At 40.2% G+C, this 27,171-nt stretch overlaps 1 protein-coding gene across 1 annotated transcript in view; it reads left to right on the forward strand.

Annotated features, from left to right (window-relative positions):
* The window catches only part of gbe1b (glucan (1,4-alpha-), branching enzyme 1b), a 104,081-nt gene that overhangs the window by 47,568 nt on the left and 29,342 nt on the right, over window positions 1–27,171 (forward strand). Inside the window, exons 11-13 of the mRNA XM_085430615.1 lie at window positions 4,519–4,629; window positions 4,724–4,895; window positions 19,838–20,022. Coding sequence (XP_085286741.1) covers window positions 4,519–4,629; window positions 4,724–4,895; window positions 19,838–20,022 — 468 coding nt within the window. The remainder of the gene's footprint in view (window positions 1–4,518; window positions 4,630–4,723; window positions 4,896–19,837; window positions 20,023–27,171) is intronic.

Genomic DNA, 27,171 nt, shown 5'->3' on the forward strand with positions numbered 1-27,171 from the left:
TCGGCACCGCATGCATCCTCTTGCTCTATGGTTTCTTGTGTTTCTCAGTGGGGGACGTCAACGCATCGTTAATCAAGTCTGTCTCTCACAGCAGTGGGTTTTACTCAGTAGTAGGGATGTGGAGGTAGAGGAGAGGGGGAGAGAGAGAGAGAGATCGTCCCAGACTTGACCTTCCTCTGTGATACTTGCAATAGGCGTGCAGCAGGCAGTGCTGTACCACCGAGGTTTCACAGGATTATCCTCAGGATGCCTCTGGAGAGGTTCTTGCTGCTTTTACTTTCCAAACAATATTGCTGGCAATGCAATATTTGTTTAGATTCTTCTCCTGGTTGCAATTTTCAATTAAATTTGTTCCCTCCCTCAGGAGACTTGAAGCTGGAGGAGAGCAAGTGAGCAACAAATTTTTTTATTTTTTGTATTTCTGTGCAGGGAAGCATTCATATGAACATGCCTTGGTATAGTCAGTGGAGTGCACTCAGGGCTAGCCTTGCCTCTTCTCACAGAGTGTCAATTAGGGAGGGATTTGAATGGACTGAAGTGGAGCCTCCAGTGAGGTGTGTGTTGCAGAGAAGGAAGACGTGAAGCGCGGAGGGCAGGCATTCAGACAGACGGCGAGAGACAGACAGGCAGGAAGAAAGAGAGGGAAAGGGAGACAAAGATGCAGAGCAACAGAACCGTGAGCTTATTTATAGATTCACATGTGTGCACGGATGAATTTCTCTCAGTTCTTTGGCTGGGACCTCACGCTGTGTTTCGTCCTCAGCATGACTGATTGATATGACTCATTTACTTGGCTGCACAAGGCTGTTAGGACCAACAGACTGTGAAAAATTAAGATATCCTAATGAGAGGACCAGATAAGGCGCGCAGCACAAGTTTGGATGATTCGATCTGATTATCACCATAAAATGCTGTCACTCCTAATGGATAATGTTACAAAAGCCCTTTAATTTAACAAGCACCCTTCCCTCCAGCTACAGTGGATTGAGATGTAATTGAAACAATTAGAGGCGACAGAGGTAGAGGGCTCCATGGTTGCAGCTCGGATAAAAGAAGGTGACACGGAGAATTCTCCAGCAGCCCTCTGCTTCTCTCAGCTGTTCAACTCGAATGACCTCTGAGTCAATTGTTCCAATTCTTGTTTCTGTTCCTCCATTTATTTTAATTGAATGAAAATATCAGTCCGCACACCTCTGTCCTTATTAGTTTCAGGGGGAAAATCTATTTCTAGACCACATACTTTGCTCTGCCCATCATAGCAGAAACACTTTCAATTACAATAGCTTAATAAAATTCAGACTGCCAGAAAGCAAAGATGTTGTTCAGCCTGTTTATGTAAACATGTCAGCGATTTCTTTGCCAGCCTTAAAAGGGCACCCACTCTGTCTGACCCCCTCTGCCAGTGTCACACTCTGCTTGCCTGCTTTAATGACAGCACCATTTCAGGTTCGTCCTGCTTTATTTTATTAGCTAATTGCACTCTGAGGCCACCCTTGTGTGGTGTTAACTGGCGGTGCAGGATTTCTTTAGCGAGGGCTTTTGCAGGAAAACTGTGAGGTGAGCTAACAAGTGTTTTTCAGCTGAGAGAAGCCTGCCGATGTGGGCAGAAAAGTTCATTAATTTTCAAAACAGGGAACATATAAAGATGGGATGAAATTAGCTTGATCCACTGGATTGAGAACTGCACACCTTTGTTCCCTTTTCACCTCTGGGGGCGGCACTGTATGTGCAAAGAGAGGATGTGCCCATAGCAACGCAAACTCAAACACACTTTCAGCAAATGTGATTGCAGAGAGAGCAGAGGCAGGATGCTCAGGCCAGCCACAAAATGTAAAACAAGAGCTTTAGACTCACATTCCCCACCAAGTCCTTGCCAGCACTATGTGATGGTGGAAGAGAGCCTCTTGAATCAGTCACAGCATGTCTGTGACAGTGAGATGACCTCATCCTGCGCTGCAAGATTTTTTTTTTTTTTAAATTTTATTTTTGGCTCTGCCTAATTAATCTGGGCACTCTGGTTGGCTCCTGACAGCAGGCTTGTAAAGTAAGATTTGTGCACTGCTCATTATCATTGATGAAGTGGAGTGTCAGTGGTGCCAGGAAGCTCGGCTGGTCGGGGCTGATGTGGGTGAGCTGGTGGTAGAGAAGTCGTCAACCCATTCACTTCTGTCTCTGCTCCAACAGTCCCACTCCCAGATTAATTGCTCCCAGACCACTTTTGTGGTTGAATTGAATTGTAATGATTCATAAGGAAGTGTAAAATGTCTGATTGTACGTGGATGTGGAGGCAACTAGGATGATCTCTGGGGCATATCCTGTAGATTCGATTCTCTAGCTGTGATACTCGAGCTGGAGGTGAACAAAAAGATGCCAATCTTTTAGATTTTCATTTAGCTGATGTTTAATGTGTAATTTATAGTTGAATTTATCTGCATGTTGTGTTATTAGACCAAACCGTCCTCCCTAACAAGACACTTTGAATTAAATTAACGGTTTGTATTTAATCTTTTTTTTTTATACTCACCTCAACATGTGATATGTTTTTCTTAGGTTGACTTCCACTTCTCCCTGAAATGACTGTTTGCCTTACAATTATTATTACCATTATGTTTTCCATTATAAAGCCGTTTATTTTGTGACATTATTTTACAAATAGAACTGGGATTAAAAAAAACAAGAAAAACTTACTTACTTTGATTCTAGATGTTACCTTTTAAATATTATGACGGAAGTTGTTCTCTTTTCTGCCTAAATATTCAAGACCAAAGAGTACCGTAGTTTTCAGACTATAAGGCGCATTAAGTGAAACATAACAGTCAGATAAGTCGAACTTTATTCAACTCATTCACAACAACTCTCAACATTGTTGTAACACATAAAATAGAGAACATTACACTCACTTTTTCAGTTCATTCCTCTTCCACAAATCCATCAAATTCTTCATCTTCAGTGTCTGAGTTTAACAGTTGGGCGATTTCGGCATCACGCATGCCCGGATCCGTCTTGTCATTATCCGAGTAAGTCTCGTTACCGTTACTCAGCTGTTCAACGATGATTCCGGCCTTCGTGAAAGCTCGGACGACACTTGAGACTGATACCTTAGCCCAGGCATCCACGATCCATTGGCAGATAGTGGCTTAACTTGCCCGCTTCGTAAGCATCATAGCTTACCAAAGTCGTACTAAAACATTTTTAATGCATAAGGCGCACCGGATTATAAGGTCCAATTTTTGAGAAAATCAAAGGATTTTTAAGTGCGCCTTATAGTCCGAAAAATACAGTAGTTTAAGAGTCAAAAGTACTAAACAGAAACTCTAAATGAACTACTAATAACTAATTTGTTTTGTCATCTTTAATATACATTGATCAGTGGGAAGCTTAGGTGATAAAAATATTAGATATTGTTTGTAACTGTAAGTGACTTTTAGATGTGCTATTTGCTCAGTTTTGCGGCTGACCTCAATCCAGAGAGTAGTGGACAAGGCTTAGCTCGAGGATCAAGGCAAGCCACGAGCAGTTAAAACATCTGAGAATTTGTAGTACATGTAGATAATAAGCACCTTACTGAGGTTTTCTGGTAGCACTGGCAATGACTAATATGGCCACACAAGGCTAAGGTGAGGAGAAGTGAATGTGAACAGATGGTGATATATAGAGCGGGATAGCCTCTATTTAGGTGGACCAGCCAGTTCATCTCAGACATATTGATCGGCACAATTTACTCTCTTTACTCAGAGGATTATGGCTCTGTAGAGTAATATAAAGGTTTCCTGACATGTCAATCAGCTGTCACTGCCAATTCCACAGAGCAGACCTCAGCCTGTCACTGAAATGGGTTTTCCAACTCCCCCACCAGTCAGACAGGCTGTATGTCTATTGCCAAGGGTTCTTGGAGGGCACTTTTAGAAATGATAATGTTACTGTAGCTTTCTAGCATTTCTTATTTATTAAACCCACTCTCTGCCAACTGCGGTACATATAATTATTTCAGCTCTACTATTATTTGTTAATGGAATGGCAATTACAGCCAGTTAGTACGACTGTATAGCAACATTCTGTGGGAGGATAGGCTTTGGGTGCATGTTTTGGTGACCTCCGTGTTTGCTTCTGACCTCTGTAAATGACTCCTTTGGCAGAAAGTGTGCATGTAGGCAGGCTAGCGGAGGGGCATTGATTCCATGTTTGGATTTATTGTTGAATCCCTCCGTTTGGATGAGAGGCTCTGACCTTGCCCATCTCAGGTGGAGAGAGCTGATGCCTTACTACCCATGGGCTGTAGTGAAGTTATTAAAAACTCCATTACCACCATTCAAAGATAGACATAACTCACAGTGCGGATATAGAGATGTCAAAACAGAGATTGATCTGAGAGAGAAGTGTAACCCAGAGAAAACTCAGGAAAGGAAGAAAGACTGAACTGAAACACTGAGCTTTAGGCATCAGTCAGGGCCAGAACAGCTCTCTCAGCTACACATCTATCACACCCTTTTTCAATAACCCGTCTCTGTCACTGTTTAGATCCTGAAGGAGTTAAAGGATGAGGACTGGAACATAGGCAATATCGTCCACACACTGACCAACAGGCGATACGGAGAGAAGTGCATAGCTTATGCCGAAAGTCACGATCAGGTAAACTTTTCTACAACGTCTTGTGTTGTGCCAGTGAAGTCTGCATTAGTTCAGCGTGAACGTATGAATAATGAAACACGGACTGCCTTTGCAGGCTCTGGTTGGCGATAAGAGCCTGGCCTTCTGGCTGATGGACAAGGAGATGTACACCAACATGAGCTCCCTGATCCCCATGACAGCCATCATAGACCGTGGCATGCAGCTGCATAAGATGATCCGCCTCATCACTCATGGCCTGGGTGGAGAAGGCTACCTCAACTTCATGGGTGAGTCACCATGCTAATCCATAAAATCTAACATTTCATGGATTTTATATGCCAGATTTATATTTTAAGCAGGCTTTAAGAAATATTGCATTGAACTTGTTATCTTTAACAAGATTCTTTTTCGTGTCATGTAGTATAGTTCTGTTATTTTTATTGTACTTTTTTTATAACAATCATAGCAAATTCAAACCTTTAAAATCTTCAAATATTCCTTGCCGTTTATTCAAACATGACAGCTTAAAGATTTCTAATATGCTTTGCAGGTAATATGAGAGTGATTTTGCATAACTAAATACAATATGTATGTCATATAAATTCTCATTTTTACATAAGATAAAATAAAACAGACTACATGACATCTTGCTATTTGATTAGGCAATATTGTTAGATAATCATACCACATAACAACATGGTTCAGCTAACACTGAAATGCTGAACAGTCAAGAGGTGATGAAGGTCATGATTGTGAGGCAGCACCCCTCTGTTTGGCTCATTTTTTATTAAAACGGCGAGGAGAATCATTTCAGATCCCCCTCATGCACCGCATTCTTCCTGAATTTGAACTTCTTCCCTCAGGCAGACACAACAATCCCTTAGTGTTCACCGAACAGATATAAATATGCATTTATTCTCCTGTCCATCCAAGTGTTACGCAGGCAACAAGCAGTAAGAGGCTTTAGGATAAATATTTAATTGATAAGGTTATCCCTACCTAGTGCTGTTATTACTCTAGCTACAGTTATTTTCTGTATACCCTTGTAGCATACTGTGCTTTTTTGTTTGAGCGTGAAATAGAAAATAAATAAATAAATGAATTCTTTTTACCATTTCAATAATGAAAATGGAAATTCATCAAGGCTAAAAATAACTCGATGAATTTTTCATTCGGGGAAAGTGCTCATTTATATGGTTTGTTGTATTTCTTTCATGGAGCTGAAGTAGCTTGCTGCCAATAAGTCAAGGCCGATGATAAGCATCAAAGGGCCATTTTGAAGTGGGGCTGACATCGCTTTGCTGACTTGATCATAAAATACAGGGCAAAAGCCGTCAAACAGGTCCCCTCCCCTTTGCTCAAATGGAGTCGGTTCTCAGTCATTGCTGAAATGCTCTTCATTTTCAACTCATCGTCTGAGCCAGGGGCATGACTTTGTCAAGGCCTGCTGGTAAAGATAATAAAGTGATAATTAATGATGATGGAAGTTGACCTTGGTTCAAAGGAAAGGATTTCCTTGAACGTGCCACTCACTAGCTTAATGTAAATACTGCTTGTACGTGTGATCCAAAGCATTTTAGCTCCACCTGGTGACCAGGTGCTCAGGTCAAACAATAAAACAATTCCTGTGCTGACCATTTGAATTTGTTATCAATCCCTGTTCACCAAGATGTCCAATTTTTACCTCGGGAAAAGACTGTCGACTTCTGATAAGTGGATTGATGTGCTTGTTGAAAAGAAGCACAGTCAAAACAGCTGTTCTCAATGGACAATCATAACAGGGCAGTCCATAATGATTAGGATGTCAGAAAAGACAACTGCAGGACAGTTGATAGTAATTATATCTGATTCTCTGGCTAAAGTATAGCTCAGAGGCACTCGTTGCTGCACTCTTGGCGCTTGTCTCGCATGGATTTTGCTGCCACGTTTACTTTCAACCACTCTGGCAGTTTCAGAATCACGGTGAGTTGATGAGACAAAACAATACTTGAAAAGTCGATTTGACAGTGATTTCATTAATTCAATCACTCTTTTGTGGCAAATACTACAAAATTTGCTCACTTGCTATCCCGGCCTAAACCCACCCACGGAGCAATTTTCCATTGATTAGAGGTCGGAATGGTGCATCGATGTGTGGACTCAAAGTGGGTTAAATTTTAGTTCAAAAGGGAAAGTTTAGCAGACATCTAAATCACACCTAGCTGTTGTGTGAACACAATTTCAACAGCTTTACATTGAAACACTGTTGCCTCACAGCAACAAGGTTGTGGGTTGAAATTAGATAAATAGTAAGAGATATAGATATATAGAGAGAGATGGTGTGGAGCACCCATTATTTTGTTGTACATGTACAATAACAATAAATTATTCAAAGAATAATTTATATTCAAAGGATTTTACAACAGTTTAGGAGTTAGATCTGTTTTTTATACACAGACCTCTGTTTTCAGAGGCTCAAAAGTAATTCAACAAACTTACAGTGTTTTAAGTATAAGGACTGGATTTAATCCTTGAATGAAAGTCTGCCCTAAGTCTAGAACCCATGTTTGTTGCATTTGGCTGAATCTGAGCCAGGACTACAGCGGTCAAGAAATTGACTCTCAGATACAAATCATTACTAAAAATTGATATCTGATTAGATGGACTCATTTGCAACAGTATCGATTTGAACAGCGCAGTCTTCGCCTCCTCCAGCTGATACACAGCTTCACACAGCACCTGCATTCAGGCAGGTATGTCGCTCTTCCACTCAGTAGCAGCAGAAGTAGTTCACATTCACTGACACTTAACAATGCTTTAGAAGGAATTTTGAGAAGTCAGTGCTCCCAGTTCATTGTAGTACTAAAGAGCTTTCATATCTTTGCACTATGTCAGTTAACTTAAAAAATAGCATCATCATTTAAGTTATTGTTTGTATTGTTCTAATAAAAATAAAATGAATAATGCCTCTTAATTTTTGGTATGTATGGTATAGAGTATTTTCCTGGGTATCAGTGTTGCACTTGTACTGATGAATGTAAGATTTCTGCTACTTCAGCAGTCCCATTATTAATAAGCAATAGTGACCCAGTTCTGCTGGCAGCCATACAGCCCATGCCGGCACACTGCTTCCTCCATGTTTGACAGATGATCCAGTATGAGTCACATCATGACTTTTTCCTTTCCTTCTCCATATTTTTCTCTTCCCATTAATCTGGGTTTCATCTTTACAAGGCATTTTTTCAGAACTGTGCAGGCTCTTTTAGAGATTTTTTTGGTGAACTTTAAATTGGACTTCTTAAGCTTAAGTGTAACCAGTGGGTTTGCACCTTGTTATAAACTCACTGTATTTTCATTCATGAAAACATCTCTTGTTTTCAAAGATTGACTTACCACCTGAGAGTGTTCTTGAGTGGGCTAGATGTTGTGAAGGGTGATTTCTCAACCATTGAAATAAATCTATCGCCATGCACTTTAGTTGTTTTCATTGGTCTTTCTGGCCTTTTTGTGTTGCTTATTATTATTATTATTATTATTATTATTATTATTATTATTATTAATAATAATAATAATAATAATAATAATAATAATGTACCTTATTACATCAAAATTCGTTTTTAGCTCATATTGAAAGTTCCAGTGGAAAGCTACCAGATACAAGTTTAACACCTTGAATCGACTTAAGGTCTTTGAGATGACATGCCAATATTAAGGGAACTGGAATTTCATTTGTGTTAAAAGTGGCACGCCAGAAAATCATAACCTCAAGCAAATAATTTCATATCACAGATATTTGTTGTGTTGCACACAATTAAATTAATCACTGTTGATAGATAATTTGACAAACTTCATTTTCCAAATTGTTATAATTGTTGCTATAAAATTGGTGCAACTTTGATTCCATTTGTCATGCTAATCTGTCAGCCACAGAGGTTGTAGCATCACTGCTTTGAAAGTGACCAAGCACAATAGTGGAGGTTTTTTGTTTTATTTTGTTTTATTTTTTTTAACCAACCAAGCAAGTGGAATTCCTCTTGAAGGGTTGAGCTGTATGCGGCAGTGTTAATCTGCTGTAGCACTTGCCAACCAGGCAATCTGCCCTGTGTGACTGCTTCTTTGTGAGCTTGGCTGCTGAGTTCCACACATGCATATTGTTAAATCTACCTGGAATTTAATTGTACAAGTTTCAAAGAACACTCTCACCTGTGAAAGGAAATTATTTTCTTGTGACTATGTTTTCTTTTGACACAAATGTCAGTCCATAGAACAGATCTCACCTGGCCATAAAACTGTTTACAACCCACCTGACGAAATAGTTTTCATTATCTGAAAATGGGGAACTGTAATTCCTAATTATTTAACCCCTTGATTTGAACCTGGAAGTCTACACTTCACACATTATTCATTTAAAAAAAAAAAAAAAAAATGTATGGTAAGTAATTGTTTACATAGGCAAAATTACAAAAACCTATTAACCTAACTGTATATGTCCATAACATAATTACTTTCACCAGCACTGGCTCACACTAGTTGGATGGTCTATATGTCCAATTAACCCCACACAGGGAGTCAATTTGGTTGTCACATAATTGCATTACAATTGCTCAAAAGGTAACGAGTCCAGAAATCCTTTTGACAGGAATTTTCAGAAATGATGGGAAACACAAAGCTAGCTGGCTATATCTGTTTTGACTGTGTCCCAGAAGCTACACCTATAACATTGGGCCTTAATACATTTTATATGGGTGATTTAAAAACCATAAAATATGCTTATACAATGAGGAAAGAAATGGCTGTAGACATCAAAACAGTCACCAGACAGTAAACTATTTTTATTTATTTACTTTTTTTTTTCTCTGTGGCATTTTAACATAGATATTGGCATTTGAAGCTCTGTATAAATCCGTCATGAACGTTAGCCACATCTTCAACTGAAAACAGTCGGGCTGAATTAATGATACACAAGTCATTATTTTGTTGTCCTCTATATTGATTACATTATGCAAACATTTACAGTGTATGTTGGAATAAAATTACTCTAGCTCTAGACTAAAAATGACAATCTTAATAATTGAAGTCACAAGTTCGCAAATCTGGAGTTCAGTCAGTAAATCAACATTGAAGGTGAAAGTTAGAATTGGATATAAATATAGCTAAACCAGTCTTCTGTTCATAAGAGGCGGATGTGACTGGACTGAAAAAGAAAATAGTCTTAGGAGACTTATTACTGAGATCTGACGGTTTTCATAAAGGCAGGAGGTTCAAGAGTATTTTCAAAGAAGGTTGAAGTCATCCACATTTAAATGACCTGTATATAAGTGGAGCTCATACCATGTACCATTGAGTATTCTCAACCCGGCAAAAGGCTTCAAAAGAGTCATTTACGTAAATGCACATGCTTAAAGATAAAAATGAAATCTCCCTATTGAAAATTGTTAGTTATTTGATTTTCTAAATTTAGAGTTTGCAGAATTAGACAAGTGAGACAAACCCAGAATTCAAACTTAAATGTAAACCATTCTGTCAAGTCGAGACAATCCAGTCAAGTAAAACTCAGTGGTTTGAAGAGCAGATATATGAAAGAAGGCCAGTATAAAGGAAGCAGAGAAAGAAATATTGTTCTCTTTTGAAAACTGCTGTCAGGCTGACTAAAATAATTCTGCTATCACATTATGATAAGTAATAGTGGGTGAAAGTGTTTTCAAAAGAACATAAAATGAGGGAGCTGATGAAACATGAAAGTCTACAAAAACACAAGACGCTGAAGTTGATTATTACGAACTTTTCCAAGTTCAGACCAGTAGACGAGTGGTAGAAAATGCTCGGGACAAAAAATATCAAGTAAATCTGAGATGACACACCGTGTCAATGGATCAATGATGGCAGAGTCATTTAGCCAGTGCTGAGCAAGAGCAAATTGTTTGAGCAAGCAAATCAATTTGAAGTGCCTAGACTAGAAAAACCCATTTATTTACTCATGACCAAAAGCAAACACTACACAGCAAGAGGACAAAGGGAGCATCCGCATTTGAGGGGCTCAGAGACGGATACTGTAAAGGATGTTGGAGTGTGAGTGACATTAAAGCACCAAGTGGCGTGGCAGTAATGAAACGCTTCAGTGGTTTTATCATTACATCAGCAGGGACAAAATGGAAGTGCTCTAACTTCCTGACTTTCAGTGCTCACAGAGACTTAAGATAACCTTGCAGATTTACAGTCTAAATTATTGAGCTAAAACTTCTCCGAGCACTTTGCATTCATAGAGAGCTACAATGCAACAGGCAACTATTATACTGCAGCCTTGGACAATGAATTGAAAACCAGCTCTTTCTCCTCATACATTTCAAATACATAATCCCACTGAGAGCTAAATGTGCTTTGAGGCCTGTGGTTCGGGATGAATGTGCCAGTCCCATCCCTGCTGTTGGACCAGTAAAGCTTATTTAATGTGCAAACTTGGAGCAGGAGTGCATATTAACACAGTAACAAGAAATCAATCTAGCAGGTGCAAATAATCATTGCATCATGTCTAGCTTTGTTTTATTTATTTATTTTATTGTACTGCATCTAAAACCTTCTGTGACTCGCCTTCTGATCTCTTCTGATTCACTCATTGATCTTACTTTGCCAGAATCCCTCCAATGGAAAACAGGTTGATCCTTGGCTGCTTCTTGGGCTGCTAATTACTGAGGGGACTGTGTCACTGTCAAGCCCTTATCTGATGCAGAGCTGTGTAGAGGAGTAATGGAACGTGCCACCTGAAAAGCTGCCTGAGACATAACCTTGTGTAAACATAGTTGCCCTCAATTAATCATATCATTGTTAGGGCCTCCATGAGCTTTCTGACACTGTTCCAGCATTAAGTATGTGTATAAAGTCTTGCCTTAGTACAACTGCTTACATATACCTTTTCTTAAAACATTTAAAGGTTATAATATAAAAATATTTAAGTATTAGATATTTATAAATTTCCATCAACCCACTTATCCCATTCAGGGTTGCATGAGACTGAAGCTTATTCCAGCTGCATCTAGTAAAGTCTATCTATTGCCATTAGCATTTATAATATCTAATAAATGAAAAATGTAATGGTCAAGAAGAAACAGGAGAAACACCCTTCAACCATGCAAGTGTTGTAACAGAAAAATACATATAAATGACACTGGGGAAGACAGGAACAGAGCACTTATGTGCTCGTTACCAGTGTTGGTTAAGTTACTTGAAAAAAGTCATTAGTAACAAATTACTTATTACTTCTTCAAAAAGTAATTCCGCTACTTTACTGATAACTAAGTAACTACTTATTTCAAAAGTAAGTAGTTTCTTAGTTATTTTTTAAAAACACGATACACAACCTGAATAGGTAATAAAGCAATAGACCTTTGAGACCAATTCTACTTTCTCTGCATAATCCATCATATAAATTGCAATCAAATGAAAAAGTCTCTTTTTAAAACTTGTTTTATTAGTTTTAATCTTTTAACTTTATGGACACTGCATCAAGCAAAAATGTAATTATATGCAACAGACTTTGACTTGAAGAAATTTGTTTAACATTTAAACCTATTTTCTGCATATTCCAGCATATAAAATAACATTTTTTGTTTTTACACTCACTCTTTCAAATAAATGCAAGTAAAACACAGCAGAAAATAAATAAAATCAAAGACTCTGCGCCACTAAGTCCTGTCGCTCTTAAATGTATTTTTCTATTACTTTTTCTAATCTATTACTTTTTTGTAATAGTTATCCCTTACTTTACTCGTTACTTGAAAAAAGTAATCAGATTACGGTAACCCATTACTTGTAAGGCGTTACTCCCTATCTCTGCTCATTACCTTATGGTGAGTTGCATCAGATGGCGGGGGAGGATGTCAGCATTGATGGCACACCCAAACAGTTATGGGCGTAAGATGATTGGCACCTGACGTGGTGGCAACTGAGCCAGAGCCAGGTGGAAACCAGAGGTAAAGGGAGCCAGCAGGCTGCAGGAGGAGTCCTGTGAAGCTTGGATGGCTTGTGGTTCTGGAGTTGGGTGTGGGAATTCAGTTCTGGGAAACCATGAAGAAAGCAGATGAGATGGTGTTGTTGACTTCAACTGAGGGTGTAGTGGGGTGGTGGAAAGACTACTTCTGTGCTGTGCCATCTTCAGGTCAAGCATAGTCTGCGGACAAAAGGGATTACTTGGCAACTACTCAAACCTCTAGGTGTTATAGGGCTGTCTTGTTTGACATGCCTCTGTGACATTGCATGGAAGTTAGGATTAGTATCTCTGGATTGGCCGACTGGGGTGGCAATTTTCCTTTTCAAGAAAGAGGGCTGGACGGTATGTTCCAAATTTAGTTGTATCCCACTCTTTAGCCTCCCTGGGATGGTCTACGGCAGGGTACCGGAAAGTAGAGTCTATCCATTAGTTGAACCTTGCATGCAGCAGGACCAATACAGTTATTGTCCCAGTTGTGGAACACTGAACCAGCTTTCTATATTTTTCAGAGTATTAAAGGGTATTGCGAAGTTTACCCAACAAATCTAGATTTGCTTTGTGGTATTATCCTTGTAGGTAATCCATCTATATAATACTAAAACACGTCTCCATATTTTATATGAGACAGCGTGCCTTTCATACGTTATTAGGATTTTGTTTATCTGTGTATTAAATGGTAAATGGCATGTATTTGTATAGCGCTTTACTAGTTCCTAAGTACCCCAAAGCGCTTTACACATCCAGTCATCCACCCATTCACACACACATTCACACACTAGTGATGGCAAGCTACATTGTGGCTTATTAGGGTGAGAATCCATCATATTTCATCCTTGAACAGAATGTGCTATCTGGTTTATTTCAGCTGTGAGGAGGTAGAGGAAGGTGATTATCATGGTGATTAATGCGGGCATATGGGAGGAACTTTGCCGTGTTATCGTAGAAGAGAGGAAAATGATTACCTAATGGAGGTGTGTCTAATGTGTTTCTTTAAAGCTGAAATCAAAGAAGAGTAAAAAGCTTCCACAGGTTACTGAATCAATTTCTCCAGGAAACCAATCATCTCCACTAGACTTTATAAAATAATAACACTGGAAAACTGAAAGTAAATAGGCAAAAGAGGCATGTGCACTTATCCCGTTAATGAATGTAGCTCTTTCAAGAGTTTTTATCAAAGCACCAGCCAGTATCCCGGCTTTTGCTGTCTAGGACAGAGCTTAGCAGGCAGATCACGTTTTTTTTCCCCTCTTTCTCGGACCCTGGTGTTTTGTGCATGCAGGTGTTTGAACGTGCCCTCGCTGCTCCCATATGGCACCCACGCTGCCAGAGGAAAAAAGTATGACAAAGAAAAGCTTAATGCTGCTGGCTTATAAATAAAAAGCAATTCATACCGAAACATTTTCTCAAAGTTAGTAAAATATTATGGGAAGATTTCTGTTGTATGTTGTATTTGTGCAGTTTGTGGCAATAAATTAAGTCACATGATGCTGAAATATTGCAAGTGCAGCCTGGTGTAAGCGCTTCTTTAAATTATTTTTTTCCACTTGTGCTTTCACTAATGCTTTCTCATCCCAGCATGTAATATAATGCCATCTTGCCAGATGCCTCCTGCGTCTCCCCATTACGCGCAAGGTGTCCTTTGGCGTTGGTGCCTTGATGCATCAGCAGTATTGGCTGCTTAGCGATAACGGTGCTATTTAAGATACCTAAGTTAGAAGGGTGGAAAAGTGGTGTCAGTGGTCTAAGTTGCAATTGACTGTGGTCCCCTTCCTATTGGGACCTTCGTGTTTGGGGCTTTATATGCTTTATTTTTACTTGCTTTTTACTTTCACATTGACTCGCTTATCAGGTTTAGGCATTAGACAGCTACCTTATAAGGGTATAGAGATTAAGTCACCTTGGTATTATACCCCAGGGATGAGAATGAGTCCTGAGAGCTATGGTTAAGTTCTTTCTGTCTGAAACAGAAATTTAATCCATTGTTTCCTTTGGGTTCTATTCCATTTAGAGTTCACTGTTATTTCTTATAAGCAGACCAAGAGGTGTACACACAAAGTTATCATTCATTTCACAGTTTTGGTGATCTGTTGTGCATCATGTACTGTATGGTACATCTTTGCTGATAATGCGAAAACCAAATATATATTTTTTGCATTAACTTCAACATCGTATTTACTGACTCACATTGTTTGTGAGTCTGTAAACATCGAAAAACTATTGGAAAACCGTCAAGTTATGTGCAACATTTCAGACTGAAATTGGGGAAATTATTCATATTTCAGTTTGATTGAGTCGTCATTTCCCTAAACAGCAAATAGTACAATACTAAAATTGTTTCATTTATGCATTTTGGCCTGTGCATACAGTATATCGTATATGATGACATTAGCTGTTCTATTTACATGTACATATACAGAAACCTTTTTTCAGATGGCTATCTATGGCACACTGCATTCTTTGATGTTTCCTTTAAGAGACGTGGATATCTTGTGTACAGATATTCTGGGAATATTTTTGTTGTTGTTTTTAATTATAATGGTGTTACCAAAAAATCAATATTTGTTACTTTCATCCTGCGTAAACCTGCATTGGTGCTATATAATGAATAAAAGCCACTGAGGTTTCTTTACAATACAAAAATGACAGTAGAGATCATGCTTTAGAGGCCGTTAATGCCTTTAGAATCCTTTTTTCCTCCTTTCTTTCATTTTAATCGCAATGTATTGCAAAAGTGTCAATATTTTATTTATTTTTTTATGGTTTAGTGTCTTGACACGAAGCTAAAAACATCACATTTAGAAATAGTCTGTAAAGGTGCAGTAGAGCTACCAGTGTCTCTGCCTTGGCCTGCAGGGCCTAATGTTTTATGGAGGACCCTCAATAATGCATGGTCTTTGATAATAATTTCGCAACCGTGAGTACACTACATACTCAAAACTGGCTTTGAACTGTGACTGTGATACACATTGCCCATGGTGGAATACCTGTGTAAAGCATTTGTAGCTTGTATCTTTGTGGATGTGTTCTCAGTGGTATATGAATTACAACAGGTTCTTTGGCTTTTTGCAGTCTGAACTGTGCATTGCATGCCACTGCATTGATCCATTCCTCTCCCTTTCTACACCAGAAAAATGTACATTGATTCTTTTGGTGCTTTCACTCCCAACACCTACCCATACTGTATGCAACATACTGCAACACAGAGCCATTTCCCTTGGGCGTGTTGAAAATCATTGTGGGACATGTAGGAACTCAAAAGTGCTATAGATGTTGACGAGCCAGGCTGAGGGTGGATACAGCAAAATAGTACATTATGCATCAGACATAAAATATTGACGTTTGACAGTGAAATAACATCTAAATTTAGATTTTTTTTTTTCTTTCTTTCTTTCTGACGAAGGAGTTCCTTGAGGGGTTTAAAACATTTGAGAGTATTGCTTTGTGCCTTTTTACATGTATTGGCTCAGAGATTACTATATGCTTACTGTGATGATATTTGTACAATAAAATATGTATCTTTTCATGAGGGAATGATATATTTCATTCCGCACAGTCTTCTCTTCCATAGTTTACATTGTCAGCTCAGTTACAATGTAATTTTTTTTTTTTATGTTATTCCAGTTCTCGGTATACAAGTCATACATTCTTTACACTGAAAATGCATTAATATGCTTATTTAAAACAACTCCACTTACAAAGCATGGGGATAGCACTATATCTTCATGTGTATTGTAATCTTTCAATTACTCAAATAGTGAAAATACAACATACTGAATGCCACAAATGGGAAAAGAATAACATCTCTTGCATAAAACTGCAAATATGTTGGGATGTCTTATGATCAGTAGTACATAATATCATCAAAAGAGTAAGAATAAGGGACAAGGGAAGGACTCAATAGTAAATGACCGTGATCTTCGAGCCTTCTAGCAGCACAGCAATAATCCTGTAGTGGAAATTACTGCGTGGGAGCACTTCCAAAAAGCATTATATCATTTTGCATCACTTAGTCCGAGCCTTTCAGTTAAATGCTCGTTAGTGTCTTTGGTTTGTTTTTGTTTGTTTTTGAAACGTATGGCGTGTAACTATTGAGCAAAGAAAAACGATTGTGTTGATGCATTAAGAATGGTCTTAAAACTGTCAATTTCTTCCCTAAGACTCATACGACACCTGATCACTGGGGAGATTGGCATTTTAGGTAGCCTCCCTAGTGGAGGAAGAACACTCAGAAGAACTTGTCCTTTTGCTTAGGGGCAGTTAAAGCCAACTGACATATCCATTGCCACCTGTGGCCAGGGCCAAGACATAGCCTACAGCAGCTGTAACATCAGTGGAGGAATTGCCCAGCTGTCTTGATAAAACAGACAGGAGGAAAAAAAAACCAAAGATGATGTCCAGAGGAGAGCCTTTACTTCCTGTATTAGTGCCTTCACACAGTCCTAGATTTCTTTAGCTCACAGGCTGATGAAAACTGGCTTCAGGTGTGTTATAAATAAACTCAAGAAGGTGGCAAGGATAAATTTTGCTGTTTATTCTCTTAAACTTCAGAGCACTCGGGAACTTTTCGCACCCACATACAAAATTCCCAGTGATGTAAGGACAAGACTGGAACAAGACTGACATTATCAATATCAGCAATGAACATGAGTAAACAAAGTCAGATGATATCAACATCATGGCCTTCCAGAAGGGTTTTATAGTCTATAGCTCACACAGTGTAGGCAAATTTCAGTTTGTGAAAACAGGGGTGGCGTTTCAAACAGTGGAGAAACCTATCTCAGTAGATCTACAATGCAGGATCTGTTCATTAATCAGTAAACAGAATCAAGATCAACACCAAAAGAAACTAAGCCATCACCTGTATACAATTTCTGGCCACCTAATGAGGTACAGAATAGATCCTCACAAAGCTGCTCATTAACACAGATATCTACTGTAATCAACCAATCACATGGTAGAAACTCAATGTATTTAGGGGTGTGAGTATTACAATGACCTTGTGAAGTTCAAACCAAGCATCACAATTTGAAAGAAAATGTGGTATTGAATGAGGTGATCTGATTATTTCAGAAACGACTGCTCTCTTGGGATTTTCACACACAACTATCTCTAGTGTTTGCAGAGAGTGGTCCAAAAAAGAGAAAGTATCCAGTGAGTTTCAGTTCTCTGGGCCATACAATCAAGCTATCTCTGAATGCACAACACGTGAAGTCAGAGCTGATGGGCTACAACAGCAGAAGACCACAGCAGGTGTCATTCCTGTGAGCTAAGAACATGGAACTTAGGCTACAACTCACACTGGCTGAGCAAAAATTGGACAACAAAAGACTGAAACAATGTTTCCTGGTCTGATGAGTCAGTTTCTGCTGTAACATTTGGATAGCAGGGTCAGAGTTTGGTGTCCAAAAAGAGTTTAAGCTGCCTGTGGTGAATATTTTCTATATTTTCCTTTGGGTCCCTTAGTACTAACTGAACATTATTTAAACAGCACAGCCTCTACTCAAATGGCCTCCACAGTTATCAGAACTAAATCCAATAGAGGATCTTTGTAGAATTGGAAATTTGCATAATCAAGAATGTACAAATGGTCAGCCTGCAGTGACTTTGAGAATATCAGCATGTCAATATGGACCAAAATCTCTGAAGAAGTTTACAGGACCTTGGTGTCCAAGGTGGCACACTATACTTGTTTGCCACAAAATTAACTAGCACTTCTGCACCCTTATAGTGTTATATGTTCCACCTACTTACTATTGTAATTTGTGACCATGAGATCTGAAAAATGGACTGGTCAACTGGTGTAAAATTAAAGGTTTTGATACACACCCTGTACAATAATACTGAGAAAAATAAATGAATTAAAACAATTAGCAGTAACTAAATATCATTGAATACTAAAACTGTAGTCACCATTTTCATTACATTATTCAGCATTAACATATGGGAAATAAAAGGTTTCAACTTTGGTTTGTGCAATTTTTGCACAATAAACACTTAAAGTCAAATCCATGCAGTGCACAATGTTTGACTTTCTCACTAATCTCCAACTAAATGAAGTATAGGTTTTGTGCTTTTAATATATGAAATATTAGTACAATTCAATAAAGTAGTGCACACAATCCTCTTGGTTGAGTGCAGGGAAGAAAGTCTGTTTTTGACTGGTGGTGCTGAGGTGTAATTCTCTCCTTAACATTTCAAGTTCACTTGTGTGGGAGGCTTGTTATTCATGCAGATGTCAGAAGAAAAAGCACTCTCTCACTTTCTCTCTCTCTCTCTCTCTGCTGCCCTAATTCCTAGGCAAGTGCTGCAGTGTGCTTGTTCTGTTGGCAGTTCATGTCTTATTGTTTGCTACTACTTTAACACCTACATAATGTATTTCATTAAAATCTGCTGTCAGTCCCTGTCTGTTCCACTTCATCCCATCACTCAGGGTCCCCCCCCCCCCCCTTATTTATTCGTTTTTATTTATTTATTTTTGTTGCCATCATCTTCCGTCTCTGGTTTGTCTTTCTTTTACTGCCAGGAATTCAATTATCCTGGCTGTTGTTTTATGATGTTGTCATGACACCCAGTGACGGATTCATTATCTCATCTCCTTTCTGGCGTGTCTTGATAGTAGCATCAGGTCTGTTATCAGAAAAGTTCCACCGAGTGTGTTCTGTTTTGCTAAATGCGCGCAGTCCGAAGATTCCAGCTTGTTTCTCCTAATTAAGTGAAAGATGAGGAAAAGATGAAATGAACAAACAGGCATTTGAAAGGTGGCAGAATAAGACAGTAATTTAGATATTGTTTTCACAAACACGAATTAAACAGCGATGAGCGAGTGATGAATCTGTTTATTATAGTCTCATTTGTGTGCGAGTTGAATAGCTCTTGGTATTGGTTCTAACACCAAGTTGAAACATTCATGTTGTTATGAAGAACTGAGATTTAAATTCTAATGATGAAAATGTATCCTGGTGAATTCATTTTGCACAAATTGAAAGGGCGAAGCTCAAATGAAAGCTACTGGATTTGGGGCAGATTCTTGGGTTATAAGATGATTGTCACTTGGTGAAATTTAGCTCTCTTTAAAACAGGAAAGTATCTTCTGGTCAGGTTATGAAAAAAGTGTGATCTCTATCTTTTTATTTTTCTATCTTGTTAAAAATTGCACAAAACCCTAAATGCACCTTATATAGGACAGTATAATAGGGTCTTTTGATTCAAAGACTGTGCCTTTCCGTTCATTATGTACCTTTTTTAATAAAACTTTCTGTGTTGCAGGAAATGAGTTTGGCCATCCTGAGTGGTTGGATTTCCCCAGAGAGGGCAACAATCAGAGTTACCACTATGCCCGGCGGCAGTTTAACCTGGTAGATATGGATCACCTGCGCTACTGTCAGCTCTATGCCTTTGACCGGGACATGAACCGTACTGAAGACAAGTACGGCTGGCTGGCAGCTCCACCTGTAAGAACGTCACACGTTGACTGTACAGTAGGCTTTATGCACGCAATGTGATGAAACGGCAAAAAAAAGAAATCGCTGCAGCAACTTTTCAAACACATATACAATAATAGCCCGTCGTTTCTCAACCAGCTGTTTATAAGTCTGATAAAGGTTTATTTTCTTCAAGATTAAATGTAGTCTCAGCTCACTATCTTCACATACCTGTAAAGTTTCCCTGCACACATTAGAGTTCATTTTGTAAATGTCTTGTTTTTCTGGCTGCTGTCAGGTTGAACAGTAATAGATTTCCTGAAGCTTGTGTCTTTGCCTGCGTTTGAAGCCTCTGGGAGAAGGAAAAAAAATGTGTTTTTTTTCTCTTGAGGTGCTGGTAGCAAAGTAATGGGATAATGCAAATGGAGACTTTGGCTAAATTGACAGGGATTAGAAGTGAGTGTGTGTAATTGATTCAAAAATACCTTCCCTCACATCCCTGGGAATCAGTCCCCAGATTAAAGCTACTTCACCTTGCTATGTTACACTCTGTCCTGCGGAGTGCTGCTCGACAGACATACAAATGCAGCAGAGTAGAAAAAAATATCAGAGGGCATAATTAGAGACATGCCTGGTTCACACGGATAATTTCTGCATATTGGCCTATCAGTCAAAAGTGTGTTCTGAGTTACTGGAGGCTCCTACATCCTTTAGAAGTAGATGAGAGACAGAGCTTTGGAGGTAAGGCAAAGGAAAAGCACAGCCTTACTGATTTGTGTGCTGCCTGCTGGGTAAATGAGAAGGAATGCTGATCGTAAATGATGCTACTGGCAGGGAAAGTGAATACATTTGGCACGAGAGCTGACCTGCGGCATACTGTGAGTGCTGTTTTTCTTGGTTCTGTGCATTTAATGTAAAATCATACAGTAGGTCACAGCTATATAATGTACACTTAAGACATCTCGAACATAAATGATGTTCTGTAATAGCAGTTGTGCTGTGCTCTACAGCCAGATTTAGCAGTATGTGTCTTATGGAGGGTCAAAGAGCATGTATATGTGATTAGACTTTCACTTTGTGCGTTTTGTTGCCAAACAAATATCTGAAAGGTTGTTGAGATGTATTTATGTCAAGAACACTAAGGAACAATCTGGCTTTCATCTGATCTTTAAATAGTCATTTGAGTGTCTCAACATACTATAGCAATCAAAGGAGCTTGCAAAGAAAAGCGTCTGGACTTCTTTAAGTTACTTGAAGACGTTTCACCTCTCATCCGAGAAGCTTCTTCAGTTCTAAGGTCCTGTTCGACTCCCATCACCCTCTGGAACACAAACTTGAAGTAATTAGGACCCTACACCACCAGGCAGAACATGTTCCCTCTAAGCCTGAAGGAAAAAAGAAGGAACACACACATGTAAAGGAAGCACTCAAAACGTGCGGCTATCCTAAACGGGCATTCTTAAAGTCAGCAAAGAGGCACAGAAAAGAAGATCAGACACCAGCGTGGGAGGATAAGAAAGACAGACGCAACAACATTGTCATCCCCTATGTAGCCGGTGTATCCGAAAAACTCAGGAGAGTTTTCTCCCTGCACGACATCCCAGTTTATTTCAGACCCACCAACACGCTCAGACAAAAACTGGTTCACCCGAAAGACAAAACTCCAAAACACAGACTTAACAATGTGGTGTATGCTGTACAGTGCAGCGAGGAATGCCCAGACCTCTACATTGGAGAGACCAAACAGCCACTTCACAAGCGCATGGCACAACACAGAAGAGCCACCTCCACAGGACAAGACTCAGCTGTCCATCTGCATCTTAAGGATAAAGGACACTCTTTCGAGGATGCCAATGTTCACATTTTGGACAGAGAGGACAGATGGTTTGAAAGAGGAGTGAAAGAAGCCATCTATGTCCACTGTGAGCGACCATCTTTGAACAGAGGCGGTGGTTTACGACACCAACTCCCTGCCATCTATAATCCAGTTTTGAGATCCCTTCCCAGACGCCTTAACGCCCACTCACATCCTGGGCCATCTGATCTCAGGAATTCGCATGATAAGGTGGGGCCAGGTTTCACAATGAACACACCCGAAACTCTGGCTGATTGGGACCCACACCCAGTTTCACACCTTGGCTCAGGCGATTAGAGGATCATCAGGGGGTCCTTTTGTCCCTCTGTGGGGGGATACTCCCACTAGGTTTATATCTGGGACTCTCCACCATTTGACCTTAGAACTGAAGAAGCTTCTCGGATGAGAGGTGAAACGTCTTCAAGCAACTTAAAGAAGTCCAGACGCTTTTCTTTGCAAGCTCCTTTGACTACGATGACCTGGATGACTGAGAACCTTCACAGACATACTATAGCAATATTATCTTGGGGAAAAATGTCTTGGACTTTTTCATTGCTCTCAATGCACATAACATAATAAGGACAAACATTGAATATAACAACACCAATACAGAATATTACCAGATTTATACATGCAATGGTGCAAAACTGCTAGAATCATTATGGAATAAATAAGGGATGGATAACTGGTTACTGTATATACAGTATTTACATGATGTCTTGAGTTGTAGGTTGCAGAAAGAAACTCTACAGATATCTGATTTTGGATTTGTTTAACTCTTGAACGGAGGGCAGGATGTTAGCAAATTTTTAATCCTCACTGTCCGTTTTAGTCTGGTTTATCAAACGGGTGATCCTGATACTGCGAAACACGTCCACTGGCAGCAAACTGACAGATTTGGTGAGAAATGATAGCCTGTCTCTGCTGCTATAATCTAAGTCTATAAATCAACTAATCAGAATATGTACTAACAAATAAACCAGCAGACATCATGCGTTTGAAGATATACGAGACATCGTTTTCAGATTGGCCACCATTGAGTCCATATAAGCCCTATATTTCTCAATAATACAATGTTCTTGTTTTTAGCAATATATACTCATGAATTTGATGCCAGAAATACATTAAAAATAGTATGGGGAAATGGGGCATGTTTATCACTGTGTTGTATCACGTCTTCTTTTCTTACTACTTGTACAGGAAGCCGTTCGAAATATGAGGAGACCACTTGTTTTCAAAGTTTTTATTATTAGATTTGAGGCATCCTTTGTTGGCTCTGGATAATATCAAAATATTTGTCACTGAGTGACAGGTATGAATTTCAGATCTTAATATGGAGCTGTGCTTTTGTAGTGCATGCAAAATGCAGTTTAGCTCTATCCTGCTGAAATAAGCAAGTACTTGTGTAGAAAAAGCAGCGTAGAGGGGGAGATACAGGAGAGGTGGAGGAAGATCTCAGCCTGGGTGTTTATTGTCTTATGTAGTCTGGAAGATGAGTGGATGGTGGGGTGGGTGCAGTTTTCTCTGTGGTGGGGTTGGGTGGACTGTCCCGGGCTCTGTGGTGCCGGGCGGCGCTGCTGCACTGGGCCCGGTCTGGATGGGCCTGGGCCCCCTTTCCCTGGCGGGTCGCGGAGTATGGGGGTGCCTACTGGGGTCAGCGGGGGAGCTGGCCCCAGGGAGGGGTCACTTGCCCCTCCCTTCCTTCCCTCCCCATCTCCAGCTGCCTCCCTCTTCCCGCTCCACCACAACCACCCACACATGCAGGGCCTTGGAGTAGGGGTATGTCACCAGGGTGCAGAGGAGGCTACCCCCCCCCTCTGTCCCCTTCTGGCTGCCTCTGCCTCAATTTTATCCCACAACTTAGACATTCACATTACTCACACTCTCATTACACATACATATAGGATCTTGGGGGTGGGCACGATACACGGAGTCCAAAGTACCATCAGGGTGTACACCCCACCCCTGGCATCGTTGCCCACCTCTCAATTTTAAATACACGTAGACATTGAGGGCCAGCAGGAGGGACCATGCGCTTACCTGCTGCTCTCTGGCAGGTAGCTCCATGCCCTCCTGGGTTTTAAATGCACCTTAGAACACACATGCATCAACATTACAATGAGCGGGTGGAGGGAGGTTTGGAGTCTTCTCTCACCCCCATTCTCTGCGACCTGCTGGAGCAGGGGGGCTAGGAGGAGGAGTTGGCCGTCCGACTGCGGTCTGGAGTGTGGAGCCTTCCTGCTGCTGCGGAGTCGGGGCGGTCTGCCTCCCCCCACCGCAGGGAAAAGGGAAACACCACCTGGGTCTGGGTGCAGTTCCCCCCTCCAGGGGCGAGGGCACCTAGACCCGGTTTGTAGAGTACGCTTGGGGAGTGTGATCGTGTGTACAACGTCTCTTTATGTCTGTCTCCACGTTGGTTGAGTGTGGAGTAAGTGCATATGAGAGCATGAGGGTGGGAATGGATGTTTGTGTCTGTGTGTGCCTGTATGTCTGTGTCTATATGTCAGGTTGGGTGTCAGGCGCCACCTCTCTGGGGACATCTCAGGCCCTCCAAGGTTTGGAGGCCTATCTCCCCCTACCACCACTTCCCCTGCCAGTGGCGGACCCCCTCAGACATCGGTGCGTTGGTGGTTCTTTGTGTCCGGGGATGGGCGTCCAGGTACACACCGGCTCACTCCTTGGCGGCCGCTTATCGGGGCCTGGAGCCTGGGGCTCGCTCGGGCCACTTCGGAGGTGGGGTGCCCCCGGCCTCTCGGCCTGGGGCTCGGTCACTCAGGCGCAGCTGGCTGCCGGCGGAGCTCACGGGCACGTCACTGCAACTCCCCCTGGCTTCTGCTCCGCGGCTGCTGAGTGAGCCCTCATCTGGGACTCTCCTCAGCTCTTTCCGGGACAGTGGCGCAGCTGCCCCTCTGTTGGTCTTCCATGGTCTCTTGTGTTCTGGGGGCCTCTGGATGTCTGGAGTTTTGATCGCCTCCACACCTGCTTCACGCCCTGGAGGACGGGGCTGTGGCCCCCCCACACCCTCTAGCAGATTATTACATGAAGGAACCTTTTAAAAAAACAAAAAACAAGCGCGTCCATGCTCACAGGTGTACACACGGGTGATCACACCCACAAACTACACCCTTTTTGGCTCCTACCTCAAAGCACACTGTGTTCTGTTGATCTTATGTGCTGCACAATAATGTTTAACATTTAGTATTTACTGTCATATTCCCATATATCATTGTGATGTTGTTTATTCTATTACTCTTGTTCTCTTCTGCTTGCTTTCTTTTTTCTTTCTCAGCAGGTGATCCAGGTGATTGATATATGCATTTTTTTTCTCTGCCCGTTCTGTTGGTTTTTGTCTTTTGCCCTTCTCCCCCGTCCCTCTTCTCAGCTGTTTCTCTTTCCCTCTTTCTTTCTCCCCTTCTTTCCCCCAGTCAAGTCTGTCCCGTATTCAGTAAGTGAAAATAAAATAAACAATAAAAGGTGAATCAAATGGACCATTACGGCAAGGCTGAGATGGTCAGTTTGGTAAAGTAAATCCGTTGGGCATCTTTCTTTGCCTTTAGACAACAATTCTGATGGCAAAAGAGCCAAACGGGACAGGCCAAAAAAAAAAAAAAAAAAGCAGCGTATGTTGCTCCAAAATATAAACATGTGGTTTAACATTAATACATTTAATTAATATAGCATTAAAATCTTCAAAGTAACCAATACTCTATGCACGAATGCATCCCTATGCCTTCATGGATGCTGCCTTATATACATATGTATGTATGCCTGTCTTTTACTTGTAATAGCATGTAGCATTACATCAGTTAGTCAGTACTTGGATAAAATGGTACACACAGATATTATCTCTAAAAAAAAGAAGTTTCTAAGTAGAGGCGTTAATCAATATAGGCATTATGTAAAACTTAAGCTACTCATAAGATATTGAGTAAGTGCCCTGAAGACCAGACAAGAGATAATAAATCAGCTCTAGTGGTTTGTGTGGCTGACCCTGTGTTCCAGTGTCTGTGCACACAGAAACAGCTGAGACAAGAAATTCTTATTCACAGAATGAAACAATATCACAAAAAGAACATCAGAACATCACTCGCAGATAAGGCCAATAAGTGTTCAGAGATTCTGCTATAATAACCAGATGAGGCGAAATCCTTTGTATGGCTCATCAGTGACATTGCCAAGGTAATTGTTCTTAGTGGGGAAAATTCTATAGCTCGGTTAGTTCACTATTTCACTGTAGTGGAAGGATCCAAGGGCATTTTGTAGTTAAAACAAGAAGCATAAGCTGATATGTCAGCAGTTCTCCTTTTTGTCCCTGGTGTAAATGAACTAAGCAGAAATGGAAACATGCAGGGACTTTGCTGAAAAGTGAGATTTGTGCATATGTCTTTGAAGATGTGCATCTGTGAGTTTTAAAAGGCCAAAGTTTTTGGGCTTGAACTAAAACTCCTCTTCCTTGAGGTGTGCAGCTCTGAATGTATTTTATGATAAAGCAGCACTCACTAGCAAATAAAGCAAAAATAATTTATAGCTCTGACACCAACCATTAGAAATACCCAAGATGCTTTTAATCGCTTGCAATGAAACTTTAGTCAGTCTTTGATGGAAATCGTAAAAATGGTCTATAAATCCAGCAAATCAGAAAAAATGCACTTTGCATAGTTTTTTCCTAATAATAAGGTCATTGGAATCAGCAGTTTGGACGTGAGGCAGTGATTCATTCACATAGTTTTCAATAGAAAACCTTGGGGGCAAAAGTCAAATCATTATTTTTGCCTTTTCCAGCAGCAGGTTACATCTTCAAATGTATTTTCGATGTCTCCTATCTCTCCGGAAACGGAAAATGTTTGCCTGTGGCATATCCAAAGTTAAATCCAATTTTTCTGCCAACTGCGCTGGGTGCGCTGGACTGCAGCTGACTTAATATAAGTTCTAACGAAGAAAAGGGAGCAGAGAAGAGGATAGCATTTTGTGCAAATATTGGATTTTAGCAGTGGACTAGCAAAAATTTACTCATTCAGATTGCTGACTTCAAAAATAAGCTCTTATTGCCTGGCTAAGTTTCAGTCAAAACAGCTCCCAATCAGGGGGATCCTGCTGGCAGTGACAGAAATTTGACAGACTGTGACCTAATGTCATACTAGAGGATTTTGCTTTCATATCGGGGGACCATTTATTGGCCTCCTAAATAGGTATTTTTCTTGTTCCACACTTGAAAATTATTACATTATAATTTTTATTTTTCCATGAACATTTACAGATTAGGCTATAATCAGAATATATTCCTAAACTACGAAGACAGATGATTACATTGACATTTAATGCTT

Source organism: Copadichromis virginalis, linkage group LG14 (genome assembly GCF_057382275.1).
Source record: "Copadichromis virginalis isolate Kocher_CV1m ecotype Utaka linkage group LG14, C_Virginalis_male_GT1.1, whole genome shotgun sequence".
NCBI classification, from domain to species: domain Eukaryota; kingdom Metazoa; phylum Chordata; class Actinopteri; order Cichliformes; family Cichlidae; genus Copadichromis; species Copadichromis virginalis.